The sequence below is a fragment of the Varroa jacobsoni genome, unplaced genomic scaffold, assembly GCF_002532875.2.
Source record: "Varroa jacobsoni isolate VJ856 unplaced genomic scaffold, vjacob_1.0 scaffold_560, whole genome shotgun sequence".
Lineage (NCBI taxonomy): Eukaryota > Metazoa > Arthropoda > Arachnida > Mesostigmata > Varroidae > Varroa > Varroa jacobsoni.
Window position 1 is genome coordinate 81,071 of NW_019213462.1, and position 13,826 is coordinate 94,896.

At 36.9% G+C, this 13,826-nt stretch overlaps 2 protein-coding genes across 6 annotated transcripts; one reads left to right on the forward strand and one right to left on the reverse strand.

Annotated features, from left to right (window-relative positions):
* Window positions 1-313: 313 nt before the first annotated feature.
* LOC111261481 (uncharacterized) lies at window positions 314-2,929 on the reverse strand. Of its 5 annotated transcripts, none has more exons than XM_022835022.2 (3): window positions 2,803-2,929; window positions 1,924-2,042; window positions 314-1,203 (listed from the first exon to the last, which is right to left on the reverse strand). In XM_022835022.2, the coding sequence occupies exons 2-3, from the start codon at window positions 2,017-2,019 to the stop codon at window positions 361-363; spliced, it is 939 nt and encodes a 312-aa protein (XP_022690757.1). In that variant the 5' UTR covers window positions 2,020-2,042; window positions 2,803-2,929; the 3' UTR covers window positions 314-360. The 5 variants fall into 5 exon arrangements, with proteins under 5 accessions (XP_022690757.1, XP_022690754.1, XP_022690755.1 ...); XM_022835019.2 differs by having other exon boundaries at window positions 2,677-2,925; XM_022835020.2 differs by having other exon boundaries at window positions 2,671-2,925.
* A 130-nt stretch (window positions 2,930-3,059) lies between these two features.
* On the forward strand, window positions 3,060-11,599 carry Su(var)3-3 (lysine-specific histone demethylase Su(var)3-3). The gene is made up of 10 exons (XM_022834998.2): window positions 3,060-3,510; window positions 5,217-5,490; window positions 5,863-6,080; window positions 6,361-6,658; window positions 7,078-7,334; window positions 7,521-7,753; window positions 8,074-8,275; window positions 9,139-9,445; window positions 9,852-10,003; window positions 10,240-11,599. Exons 1-10 carry the CDS (start codon window positions 3,400-3,402, stop codon window positions 10,402-10,404), a joined length of 2,217 nt encoding a protein of 738 aa, XP_022690733.1. The 5' UTR covers window positions 3,060-3,399; the 3' UTR covers window positions 10,405-11,599.
* The last annotated feature ends 2,227 nt before the right edge of the window (window positions 11,600-13,826 follow it).

Consider the following 13,826-nt stretch of genomic DNA (forward strand, 5'->3'; position numbering starts at 1 on the left):
ATTAAGTACTGCAACAATGATAAAAATTCGTTACTTTCGTTGCTGTAGCTCTTTTTTGACTTAATTTTAGCACAGTACAACGCCAAAAAACATATGTAGGTGACTCTCATCAATTTTAGTCAATTCTCTTGTGTTGTTGCTTTGCTCAATTATGTTCTACGGCATATGTTCTACGCTTTATATAATGAATTTAATTATTGGTCTTCATTTTCGTGAATTTTGCTTCAAGCAAAAAACAGTTAGCAGACGCCTTTGCCTTCCAACAGTATCGCAGCAAGTGAAATAAACAGACAGTAGTGAAAAACAAACCGTGTACATAATAATAGACAGTGTCTCAGAAAGTGGATTGTTTATTTACTCTTATATGTAAGCCTTATCCGGCACTTTTGCTGACGTAAAAATCTTATGTTGATTTTCTTGTCGCATTAGTCTAGCCAGTTTGCCCTTCAAAACTCCGTACCTAGCTCCTTCATGTGCTGTTCGACCTTCGCAGTTTTGCCACATACTGTTATCTATTGGGTTGACCATAACCATATCGTTTTTTCTTGCCTTTATTTCCTGACAATTAGAGAACTTCAAGGACTCCTGAGCTTTTTGATCATCGCTTGTTGAATCTAATGAATCCTTCAGAATAGGTTTAATAAAATCATCAGCCCGAAGAGTGGTGCTTTTTATAAAATGTTTATACATGCTACATTTGATCCCCAAAAAATCCGGCGCTACAGAGCTTTTTGTTATCGATTTTTTTTTGACGCCCGGCCTTTTCGAAGTTAAAGTTCTCTGAGGGCCATTTGAAGGTCGACAATTTTTAACAGCTTCACATGTTGGAGATCGTTTTCGTTCAGCATGTTTTTGTTTTTTACTTTTCTTAATGACTGGATTTTGCTGTGTGTTGTCCTGTACTGTTTTTTGTTTCCCCAAATTGTTTGCATCTACTAACTCTTTGAGTTTTACATTTGTACTGAGTTCCCTTGTGTCGATGACTTCTGTACTCGGGTTAGGTAAATTCTGTTGTTTGCTTTTCTTTTGTTTCTTTACAGTAATATCTTTCACTGGCATCTCTGACGAAGATTGCCCATCCGAACTCTCATTAGATTCCGTTATGGAAATGTTTTGAGCTGTTTGGTTGTACATTTTGGCCCACCAGGGCTCCACGAGGCAAACTCCTGAATTAAGCCCAAGGCCATTGCGATCGAATTGTACCTGCAAAATGGGGTCGAATCATCAGTGTATCCATATGTAAGGTTTAGGAAAATGCTAAGTATCATATGACATGATCTTGTAGCAATTCAATTAAGTTTTGAGGAAGCTGCTTATCTCACGATCAGACATTTTAATGCTATTTACAGTCCCCATTTGTAGACTGAATAAACAAATTCAATATATAGATTAATATTCATACGCAAAAAATTGTCCTCAAAAACTTGTTCTTTTCCTCGAAAAAACAACAATCACTGCAGTATTTCCCAATCGGATGGGGGTCATCCTTTAGGCCTCACTTGGTGTTTCGAATACGTGTAACCACAAATTTTTAAATAAAGTATATTTGAGGAAATTTAATTTGTACATTAATTTGATCCTTTTAAATGCTGGTAGAACAGACAAACACTTCTTCAAATATATATTAAAACCAAAACGCATTAGTTTCGAATTTAATTGAGTTTATAAGCAGAAATGAAACAGAGGTGAGCATTTTAGGAAACCCACTTGGCGATCATTTCCAACAGCTCAAGGAATATAATGAGCATTCAAGATGCAAATTTTTCGGTGTGTCAGTCTTAAAAAACAAGATTACTTTGCTTATTGACTGAGATGAATGAAAATAAGCTTACTTTGAAGTGCTTCGCGCTAGTGCACCTATCATAGGCTTATAAGCACATTAATTAATACATAAACAACCTTAGACGTAAAATACATCCAAACCTTCGGCTTAATTACTGTAAGGATGCCTTGGTTTCGACGGCCTAAGCCTTGGCCCTGTTTCCAACCCATATTTTCGAGGAGTGCCTGCGGATTCATCTTTGCGTGGATTTACCGACGACCTGCAATCAAGTAATATACGTATAGAAATAAAAGATATTATTTTATAGGCAGCTCTTTAAACATTATGATGAGAGTATAAGCTGTTAAAAAATGACTAATGCAGATAGTCACGAGTTTAAACGTCATTGTAATTATTTGCGCATCTCTCATTTGAACCAAAAAATGCTGTCTATTTAATTTTTATGATTGCCCGACTTCTCCTTTCTTTGACATAACAGAACTTTTTACGCAAGAAAATACTTATAGCCCATAACACAAGAACTGTTATGTCTGCACATTTTCAGATGAAAATAAGATCTCTGTTTCACAATAGATTAAATTAAAATTGAACATGCCTACAAACTGGACTAATTAAACAAAGAACGCGTATGTATGACAGCCTCATATCGTAATCGGGTAAATGTATTCATATGTTTACGTATAATGTTATTATAATTATTATTTACTGTCCTGAGTAGCTCCTGAGTGTCCAACTGTACTAATATAATAGTATGTAGGAGTCATAATCTTCTAAATTTTATAGAGTTAATATCAAACAGCTATAGCTGTGCACTATTCATACTTGCCTATATTCATACCTAAGTACGCTTGACAAGTCTACTAAATGTTTAAAAACAATTGATAAACCTTTACTTTTGAGCCACTACTTTAGTTGAAAATGAGTGGTGTTGTCCATTTAATAATGCAGTGGGCATTTTCTAACGAACTCCTCATTATACCAATGACAGCTAACACACCATAGAGCTCACATGTACTGACTTGTGCATAAAAATTCACAACACAGATAACGCACACAACGCAGTTTTCAGCTGTTGTTCAAGCAGCAGCACCGCAGTGACTGCTTTCAACCGTGTTCGCACGGGTAGTAACGCGCGAGTGTATTCGGCCGCTAATAGCATGCGTCTATCTCTTATTTGATGGCCTCAGTCCAACAACCAACATCATTGATCCCAGCCAGGCCCGCTTCCTTCTTTATGTATCCTTAAACGCACACATGCGTTCGCTGGCGGCTGGCGGAGTGTCTCTTCTCATAAGCGGCACAAATCAACTGCTTGCCGCATCGGAGAGCTTCAACAGTTGATTGTTTCGAAAGTTGTAAGGTGGGTAGTTTATTTTATGTTTAGTTCGACTAATTCACACACCGAACTACCGCGAATAGCCAGCCTACTGATTGCCGATCTTCGCTAACTTACGCGAGCGTACAGGACAGACAGTCCGCCGGAACAAGCGCCTTGGCTGGCGTGCTGAGTCGTGAGTGAGTACCAGAGAAACCGGTTTGCTTCGTTACTGTCGCTTTTCGTTAGACAAGAGTGCTTTGATTATTTTTTCATTGTTCAAAGAAGAAACGGAGGCAAAATGTCAGAATCGCTGAACGTTTGCAGTGGAGTTTTATCGGAGAACGCAGATGATTCTCAGGATTCCTCGTCGCGGAGGAAAACCCGTACAGCAAACAAGAAAAGACGGCTTGTGAGTATTTTGTTCGACAAACATAGATATATAACAAAGTTAAGCACCAACCTTGTTGATATACTTATCCAATGATTATGGTATATTTTTTAGAAAAAACAGTTGCTGTAGAAGAACCATTATGCCGCCCTCGAAAATAAACGCTCGTTAGATTGATCGCCAGAATGCCTGTCTATCGTATCCAAAACAGGACCCCGCTAAGTTTTCAGCCGGCCAACCTCCAGCGGACTAACACTGTGGGGAAGAGGGAGCGCGACGAAAAAGTTGGAAATTTCTGAGGTCTATTGATTTAAAAATTGCATTCCTGTTTTGCAAGATGACCTGTAATTTTGGTTTTAACAACATGGTTTTGTGTATTCATTCGTGGGATCCACTTGCTGAGCTAACTAGCGACTGACCGACAGAAAACAAATGGTGAAGATAATCAACAGGTTTCACTGCAAGTAAAAATGACATTTTAACATTAGCCTTTGTTTCTAGCTACACAAGAACTAGTGCATAATTATTCATTTGAATTAGTTTGATTAATCTCAGTTACGATCAGGACTTGCGTCAAGTGATAGTTTTCATCGAATATATGTCATTTAGAAGTTTTGAATTTTGTTTTTAATGTTTTGTTAATGAGTCCTTTTTAAACACATTCTGAAATTACCGTTGGCAGCTTTTCATATTTAATATTGGCCTGGACTTTCGTTACTAGTTTTTAAAAATTCCGCTCAATAGAATCATACTTCAGAGAATAGTCATGGAGAAAACGCTGTACTTAAAGACCGTTGTGTAAGAGCAGGTAAACTATTCCTATAAATAAATTAGTTGAATTTATCTGCCTATTATCGCCTATCTGATAACTTATCTCACAACTCTGTAAATATAATAAAACACGATATGTTATTACGGCATATCCTATAGTATCAAGAATTTAGAATACATCTATAATGACATTAGTACGCAGGCATTCTATTACGACAGAGCCAAACGTCCGCTTTGTTGTCTACAAAATTCGAAATAGCTATTATAGAGTACTCATCTATTAGAGCGGTGTTAAATGGTACAATTATTTAGTCACCACATACATTTAAAGTAAATATACCAGTTCGAACGATCTTTCAACTCGAACAATTTTTTTTTTATTTAGAGATAGAAAATTGAAGTAGGTACAAAAACCTACGGCAATCCCGCTCGAATAAATTGAATCAGAATATAAAATATATGCGTATGTGTAGAAATAAGTCAAGATATACAATTTTCATAGTGATCATTTGTCATATATAATCTCTAAACTTTGTCGATGCATGTATTTGTGCCCCTGTGTAAAGTCAACCATTGAGAGTATGTAAAGCCTAATGAGGCGGTAATTACTCAAGCATCATAAAGGGCGACTGAAAGATCTCCATAGAAATATCCTGTTTGAAATTACGCCCCGATGGGTGTATGATATTATAATGAGACATTAGTATGTGATTGATTGTTTAAAATAATTTTTATACAGCTTTTAAATCGAAACACCATGATTGATCTCTCTTATATAAATATTTCTCAACACAAAACCGTCATTTTTGTTGAAACGTTAACGCCATTAAAGAGTAACACGGAGTAGTCTTGTCGTAGCCGGTTTCCTTCTTTCTGCTTCATATATAATAAATTAAGTTTAAACGCTGCCGCCATACTAAAGTACAAATGCTTTTGGACCCTTTTTTTCCGATTAGGGAGATGGCGATTCACCTGATGAACGCAAAGGAGGTGGCGGAGGCGGAGGAGGGGGCGGTGACATGGAAGAAATTGACAGCGACCAAGAAGAACCTACCGGACTGGAAGGGGCAGCTTTTCAAAGTAGACTTCCTTACGACAAAATGACAGCACAAGAAGCGGCTGGGTTTACGGATGTTGCTAATAGCGGGCCTGAGACTCAAAAAATCTTCCTGCACATTCGCAACAGACTTCTACAGGTCTGGCTAGAGAACCCCAGACAAGAACTGACCTGTAAGCGTAAATCGGTGAAAACTATTGTAGAAATCTTTGAACATAATTTTCATCAGGATCAACTGAATTCGTCTATATTGTACGTCTGATAGTACCAGTTTTGGTCTGTAGATCGATTGTTGAAGGCAAGGTGCTGGTGGTACATTTTATCATTTCGCCGACACCGTTCTAATTACATAAACTATAAGGCACATAGTTCTGTATAGAGCTATTTGATGTTGCCTTTTATCTAAAATTTAAAGCCAAAGGCGAATACTCTACTGACGATGACATATATTTTTAGAATCTCGAAATTAATCCCAGCTTAGGCAGGTATTTGTGAAATACACCATTACCTTGTTCTTGCAAATCATATGTTGTTATTCTTTATAGACGAAAACGCTTTGCCCCGGATCGAATCACCGTACAATTCTGATCAAGCGTTGGTCGCACGGATACATTCTTACTTAGAGCGACAGGGTCTTATCAACTTCGGTGTCTTTGAAAGACTCAAGCCGTTAGCAGATAAGAAAAATGGGAAAGTTATTGTGATTGGGGCAGGAATTTCTGGCCTTATTGCTGCTCAACAACTACAACAATTCGGTATGGAGGTGAGTAACATGCGAGATAATATATAATGTATATGCATTTTGCTAAGCAAGTTTTGATATAATAGCAGTGCTTATTAACGAGTTTAAGGAACTGTTAATAAAAGGACAGCTGTGCTAATCAGCTCTAAAGAAAGAAAGGGTCATTAAGTTGTTTTCAAAGACTTCTATTTAATTTGTATGTTGTCATGCTCCACGCCGGCGCATTCTCGCTACAATGTTAAGTCACAACTTAATTAGTTGGTTAAAGATAGCTTGATGAAGCATAACTTTTTATATGCAGGTGCTCGTACTAGAGGCGCGTGATCGAGTCGGCGGTCGGATTGCGACGTTCCGTAAAAACAACTATATTGCTGATTTAGGCGCTATGGTAGTGACGGGACTGGGTGGCAATCCCCTCACCATTCTCTCCAAGCAAATCAACATGGAACTGCACAAGATTAAACAAAAATGCCCGCTTTTTGAAAGTAAAGGCTCAACCGTAGAGAAAGAAAAGGACGAAATGGTCGAGCGTGAATTCAATCGTCTTCTTGAAGCAACAAGTTACCTCTCACACAACGTCGGTTTTAATGACGTAGATGGTACGTACACATAATGGAAATTTATGACTACTATTAAGATTTAACAAACACATTAAGACTTAACTTTAAAACTCTATATTATCCCAGTCGATACGGGAAACCACTGAAATCGAAATTCCCTATTTCGAAGTACTAAATGAAAAAAATTTATAGTAACAGATCTGATAACTGATAATGCAGGTGTTGAGATTTAGCTCAATTCTGGTCCGCCACCATTACCTACGAAAGTAATGTGTATCAATTATTATCAATATTATTTCTTTTTTGAAGTTTTCATGCGGATATCATTATTACTGATACGATAAACATTTGTAAAGGCTCATTGCTAAGTTAGGAGAAAAAGTATTGTAAATGAAATGAAACAAGTCGAATTAGAAGTTTTCCTTTAAGTCTTTCATCGATACTGTGTTTTTGCGCAGGTAAGCCGGTTTCCTTAGGACATACGTTAGAATGGGTAATTAAACTTCAGGAAAAGCACATTAAGGACAAGCAGATCGAGCATCATAAGGCAATAATTACGCTCCAGGAAAAACTTAAAAAGAATCAGCATGAGATGATTGAACTACGCAAAAAAATCGATCAGTCCAATAAGCAGCTTAGAGAAAAAGAATCTGCGAAAGAGCTCGAGGAGTTTGAATTACGGTCAAAAGCTTATGACCTTAATACATATTGTCAGGTGAGCTCGTACATGAGATTGAGCTGTTACTTGAAACATTCGAAAATGTGGTTCTGGGTTAATTCTCATACTCAATATACCCAAACAAAATGACAACGCTTAAACTACTCTTAGAAAGGTAGTGGATAACATCTTATAGCGTTATTATATAGTCCTTATTGTAACAATGCATATTTCTTTTTCTAGGAATGGGATGAGCTAGCAGAGCAGCAAAAAGAGCTTGAAGATAAACTGCTTGAATTAGAAGGCTCGCCCCCTTCAGACGTCTATCTGTCATCCAGTGACCGGCGAGTTCTGGATTGGCATTTTGCTAACCTCGAATTTGCTAACGCTACGCCATTGAACAATCTTTCACTCAGGCACTGGGACCAAGACGATGATTTTGGCTTCTCCGGATCACACCTCACCGTACGAAATGGGTTGGTGGAAGTTAAACTTTTTTTTTTATTTGTAATATTTTCGAAATGAAAATATTACAGTGCACGATTCTAGAGAATCGTACACTGTAATATTTTCATTTCGAAAGACGATAATAAAAGACCTACTTTTGACTTGGTCTCAATGACGGCTGGCTGGATACCACTCCACCAAACTATTAGAATCGCAAATGTAACTACTGATCAGCTAAATATTTTAAATCACAACTTTTTGCCGAGCTCAAGTGACTTTATATGCCCTGCAAGTCTGAGAAACGTTCTAAACTCATTACAAGTGTACATATGTGGTTTTTAATTAACAGGTATTCTTGCGTACCAATGGCTTTGGCAGAAGGTTTGGATATTAAACGATCTCATACGGTGAGGCAAATTGAGATCTCTCCAACTGGTGTTGTCGTTACGACTGCCACCCCGAAAGGCAATACAAATCTGCAAACGTTCAAAGCAGATGCCGTCCTTTGCACCCTGCCCCTTGGTGTTCTTAAAGAGAGCATTCAACCAACGGTTGGTACAGCATGCTTACAATTCTTTAAAAGTCATATTTTTCCAAATTCGAACATTAAGATTATTATTATGGTTAAATTTGACCCCGTAATAGCCGAGTGGATAACGTATTTGCTTACTAAATTTGAGGACTCGTGGTAGCATAGGTTCGTATCCGAGCTTTGATATATTTGGTATGATGTTAGAAGAAACCAGCCGCCTGAAATAATTCCTAAGAGGGTTAAGTGCAAAATAAAACATTTGTTTCTAGTTATAGTTAGCTCTCTCCTTCTCTTCTTCTCTTCGTGAGTTGCACTTTTGTAACTAAGAAAATTAACTAATGATATAAAATATTTAGTATCGAAGCCAAGTAACTGTTTTCGCTCAAGGTGAATGCCAACATACAGTAACATGCAAATGCAATATTTACATACCTATGAACATCAAAACGTTTGTTCGCATATTCAGCACTTTCCCGCATGTAATTCGTTCTGCAAAATTATAAAAATTGACCTATTTTATATATATTTTGTAGAACTCGAAAACGAGTCAACTTTTGAAGTTAGATGCTTCACAAATGTTTAACCGTTGTTAAGATAACTGCTCAAAAACGTCATTCTGCTAAAAGCATACATCAGAATGTATGGAAAAGTTGTTTATAATTTGGATATAATAGCTATTTTTTTTCAACTTATTTAACCTAGCGTTCTCTCGTCAAATGGGGCTCACTCAGAATGAAAAGAAGATTGTCAGAGCTTCTTTGAAATAGACTGGGCACATTCAAAAACTTATTCGCTTGAGTGCATACGATCAAGTGAATAAATCTATGCTGTGCAACCGAGAATAAGGTCAATCACAAGATAAATTAATTCTCTGATTACCAGGTGAACTCACAGAATGCGGTACATTTTGTACCTCCATTGCCTGAGTGGAAAGTATCTGCAATTCAGCGCCTAGGTTTTGGCAATTTGAACAAGGTTGTTCTTTGCTTCGATCGTTTCTTCTGGGATCCATCAGCGAATTTGTTTGGTCACGTTGGCTCGACAACGGGAAGTAGAGGCGAACTTTTCTTATTTTGGAGTCTTTATAAAGCACCAGTGCTTCTAGCTTTGGTTGCTGGTGAGGCCGCAACAATTATGGAAAATGTTAGCGATGACGTAATCATTGGCCGATGCATTGCTGTACTTAAAGGTGAGTTTCAGATAGAGAGACGTCTGTAAAATCTGAACGACAAAGTAAGACACTTTTGTCTGTATTCTTAGTACGCACATACATATTACCTACACGATAACAATAACGTAATGGTTGCGCGTGCATGTTTATATGAAACGATTAGTTACGTAAGTGTTTTTTATATTTAACTATAGAATCGATTATAATATATGTAGTGTTTACAGAATATGGTGCGCCCACGATTTTCGTTTAATTAGCACAAGAGTATTATAATTGACGCTCAGTCAACCATCTTTACCGACTTCTATTCTCTTTCACCAACAAATAGAATTTCTATTTTTATACCTCCTTGAGTGCTGACTTGTTTTACTGAGCAAGTATTGTTTCTTTTGTGTAATGATAATCACGTTTATTTTAAAAACAGGGATATTCGGTAACTCATTGGTTCCGCAACCCAAAGAAACCGTCGTGACTCGATGGAATGCAGATCCATGTTCAAGAGGATCCTATTCGTACGTTGCAACGGGAGCATCCGGAAATGATTACGACCTGCTTGCAGCCCCTGTAACACCTCAGGTATGCATGAAATTGACTTCGAACATTCGATTAACTAGTAACGTAGTAACAAGGCTTTATTTTAAACACTACCATGCATTACAAGCATATACAATAACGAAATTGCATGTCATCAAGGAGAAATTATTACGCACATCTTCCACTCGACACAGAACATGCCATACCGAATTATGATAAACTGAATAAATTAGTAGGTATACATTAATTATTATATTTATTTTTCGTGTGCGTTGCAGGTGAGCCCGAATCAGCCGCAGGCGCCGGCCCGCTTATTTTTCGCCGGCGAACACACAATCCGTAATTACCCGGCTACGGTGCACGGAGCATTATTGTCTGGCCTAAGAGAAGCAGGGCGAGTAGCTGACCAGTTTCTTGGATGTCCGTACGCGCCGAGCTCTTGAACATTATATGCGCTAAAGCAACAGTAGAAATAGTTGCCAGACTTAATTTGAAAACTTGCCTTTTTGTGGTGAAGATGATAAGGTCTGAGGCCTGATACGAATGATATAAGATTGTGGCAAAAGTTGGTCCGAAGAGACAACAAGACTATACAAATTGTAAAGGTAGGGAAAGCAACCCTAAAGGAAAAGTTTACAAAATATTTTAGCTAAAGAAGTGTCCCTGTGTTATTCTATCTATTGCAACATCTTTCGTAAATAACAACCTGGTCAGAGTAAATGGCCTAAACAAAACGAGTATTATTAGGAGATATTTAAATTAGAATTAGTTATTTATCCCGATTCTGCACAGTACATATGTTCAGAATTAAGATATAGTGATCGAAAGATTGAGAGATAAATGAAAATATTAAACATTTGTTTGTCAAAGAAGAGGACAGAGGTCGGTTCACGTATGCTGAAAAGGTAAGAGAGCAGGTTGTATCTGCCATTGTTACGAAGGTATTTCTGTTTTTGTAGGGACAAAAACGACTTGCTTGTATTTGAGCGAATAAATGTAGTACGTACTATTGTTATTATTACAATATATGCAAGGATGCAGCGGAGCCAAAATTAAGTAGCGGCTTATGCTTATTGCTCCGCTTTCGTTACCCTGTGGCGCAAAATTTTAAAATGTGTATATTGAAACGAATAATACTAGGAAAGAACTTGAAATATTTGTGTGCCTATATATATGCTGCATGGATTAGTAATGAAAGAAATATTTAAATAATTGTTTACCGGGAAAGATTCATAACCGAAGATTTGGGATTTTCATCAGTTGAGTTAAAATGAAGACATACGAATATATCTCGGCCTGAATGTACCCGTTGCTTAAATGGAACACCATGGTCAACATGATACAATGCAAATGGACATTCGTTTATAGAGTAGCGAGATTGATTTCGTGAAGGTAGGGAAACAAAAAATATAGATAAATATTCAACTTCTTTTGATACTCCCCAACAAACAAGAAGCGGGTTCTGAAGTGCACTTTCCAGCACAGAAACCGCTTAAATGTAAATTGTTTTTTAGGCTGTTTAACAACTCGTACGCTATTGAAAGCGGATGGTTAAAACATGTTTTGATTTACTTCCTGCACCGCACTGTAATTATACATTGCAAGTTAATAAACTAAATCGTCTTCCTATGTCTTTGACTAGAACTTGTTTTTTTTTTTTGTAACTATATTGAATTGTCAAAAAAATATTGACGGTCTCATTGGCCAGATAACTAGTATATCTCAGGTCATCTGAATCGCATCGGACCGACATCGCGTTGAAGTAATTTGAAAACAGAGATTCGACAATAGTAAATGTGCTAAAACTGCTGTAATGTTTTTATTAGGAATACAAAGGAGCTTAAAATAGGGCGCCTTAAAGATGAGCAAAACGTCTACAAAAAGTCGCTACACTTGGCGTTTTTTTAACGATTAAAACACAAATGTAGCCTAGGCTTAATGAAATAGTGTAGTGCTGATTGTAATCAAAGCGAGCTATCAGGAGAAATAACCCAAAGATGGTTCTGTCGATTCTGTTGCGGAAATGTCGTTGTGTAATATGCTGTTCGTAATGGCCGGCCAATTAATAAAAAAGTCGATGAATTTATTTGTCGAGTTAAGCAAGACACATGAGTAGCCGTGATATCGCTAAAACGATTGATCACGAGTGATGAAGAGTAGGTCACACACAACAATAATGCGTAAAAATAATCGTGCATTATGAGCAGCCACAACCTTGCAAAACGATGAATTGGAACCTCAACAATTAATTACGAGGAGAACTAATTACGGATTACAACAACCCACTGAAAAAAATTGACCGAAACTAGTAAACGAAAAGGTGTCATCTTTTACTACGACAGAGCTATATCGGATACATCTTTAGTCACACTGCTAAAAATTTGGAGAACAGATTTTACATTATCATTTTATCATCTGTTTCAGTCTCTTTAAAACTCTTTAATGGTGTTAATTCAACTTCGATGAAGGGGCCTAAAAGCTACTTGTCGCAATTGTTCGATTAGGAATCAAAAAGCTCAAAACATAAACAAAATAGGGTGTTAACAGAAAGATGACAAAATATTGGCGATCAGTGGCGCACATTTAACTTATTAATACTGTCTGAAAATATTTGCTATAATTTTTTGTATAAAGCAATGGGTTCTTCATTTCGCTTTTTCAGTACCTACGGCAGAGTAAGCCTGTATCAAAATAGCTATTTGCCAACGCAATAAATTCGACGTTACTAGTTATTATATGTAATTATAGGTTATAAAACGTACCATATTTAAGCGCCCACGATAATGCGCCTTTAGCGATACCATTTTTTCTACCATCTGGTTGGCAGTACTCTGATATCTTGAATTCTCTTGGCTTTAAATCATAGGTTGAAACTCAGTTTGCAACTACTAAACATCAAATTAATTAGTGACTTATAACCATTGACGAAAGCGTCCCTTAGTAATCTATTATTAACTTTCTTGCTACTGTTTTGAATGATGCCTCACACTATCATCTTTTCACCTTTAAGAAGTTTGTAGGAACACTTCGTATATTTTAACCTACCGTAAAAGTGGAACCAAGCTAAGAAAAATATCTTCTATTGGAAACTAGAGCCAACTTCTGCGAATTTTTGTTCCATCTTGTGCATAATACGAAGCGACCAAACAAAAGAAAGTCGTATATAAATATTGCGGTGTTGAGGTGAAAAAGTCATTTGCGAAACGTGTCTGCTGTGTGACAACATAACATGTATCTGACGCGGGTTTTCTTATAGAAATATGGGTTATATGTATTCTACACCCGCTTGGTGTTGTCATTTCATTTACAGCATCGCGTATGCACAAGTGCGCGCTGTCATTACTTTAAGAGGCAATTGACAAATAAACCCGTTTCACCACCGTTAGCAAGTAAAAACTGTTTGATCTAGTTAATACTGTGAGAATAGAGATAACAGCTAATTGTTACATTAAAACTTGAAGAACTAAGAAGTATTAATTTTAATTAATTATTTATTATTAATTAATTATATATATTAATTAATAAAAAGAGTTTTAATTGCAAAGACAAAATTGGAAGTAACAAACTGGCACTAAATACGTGAGCCATGATTCATACTGACAGCGCAATACAAAAGGAGACTTGCAGAAACCTGATAATACATTTGTAAGAATTTGTAATAAAGAAAACCTGATAATACATTTGTTCTAAAAACAATGTTGTGTTTGTTATCCAGTGCAGTGCTCCTTATTGTCACAGCGCAATTTTCCCTACGCTGTTCTTCCATTACCTGGTTTTATCAATCTCGGAGAAGTATTTGAGTCGCTTCCTTCATTTTCTATGTTAGCCCATTACCGTGCTAAGCGATCGATTTCCCAGTTAAGGT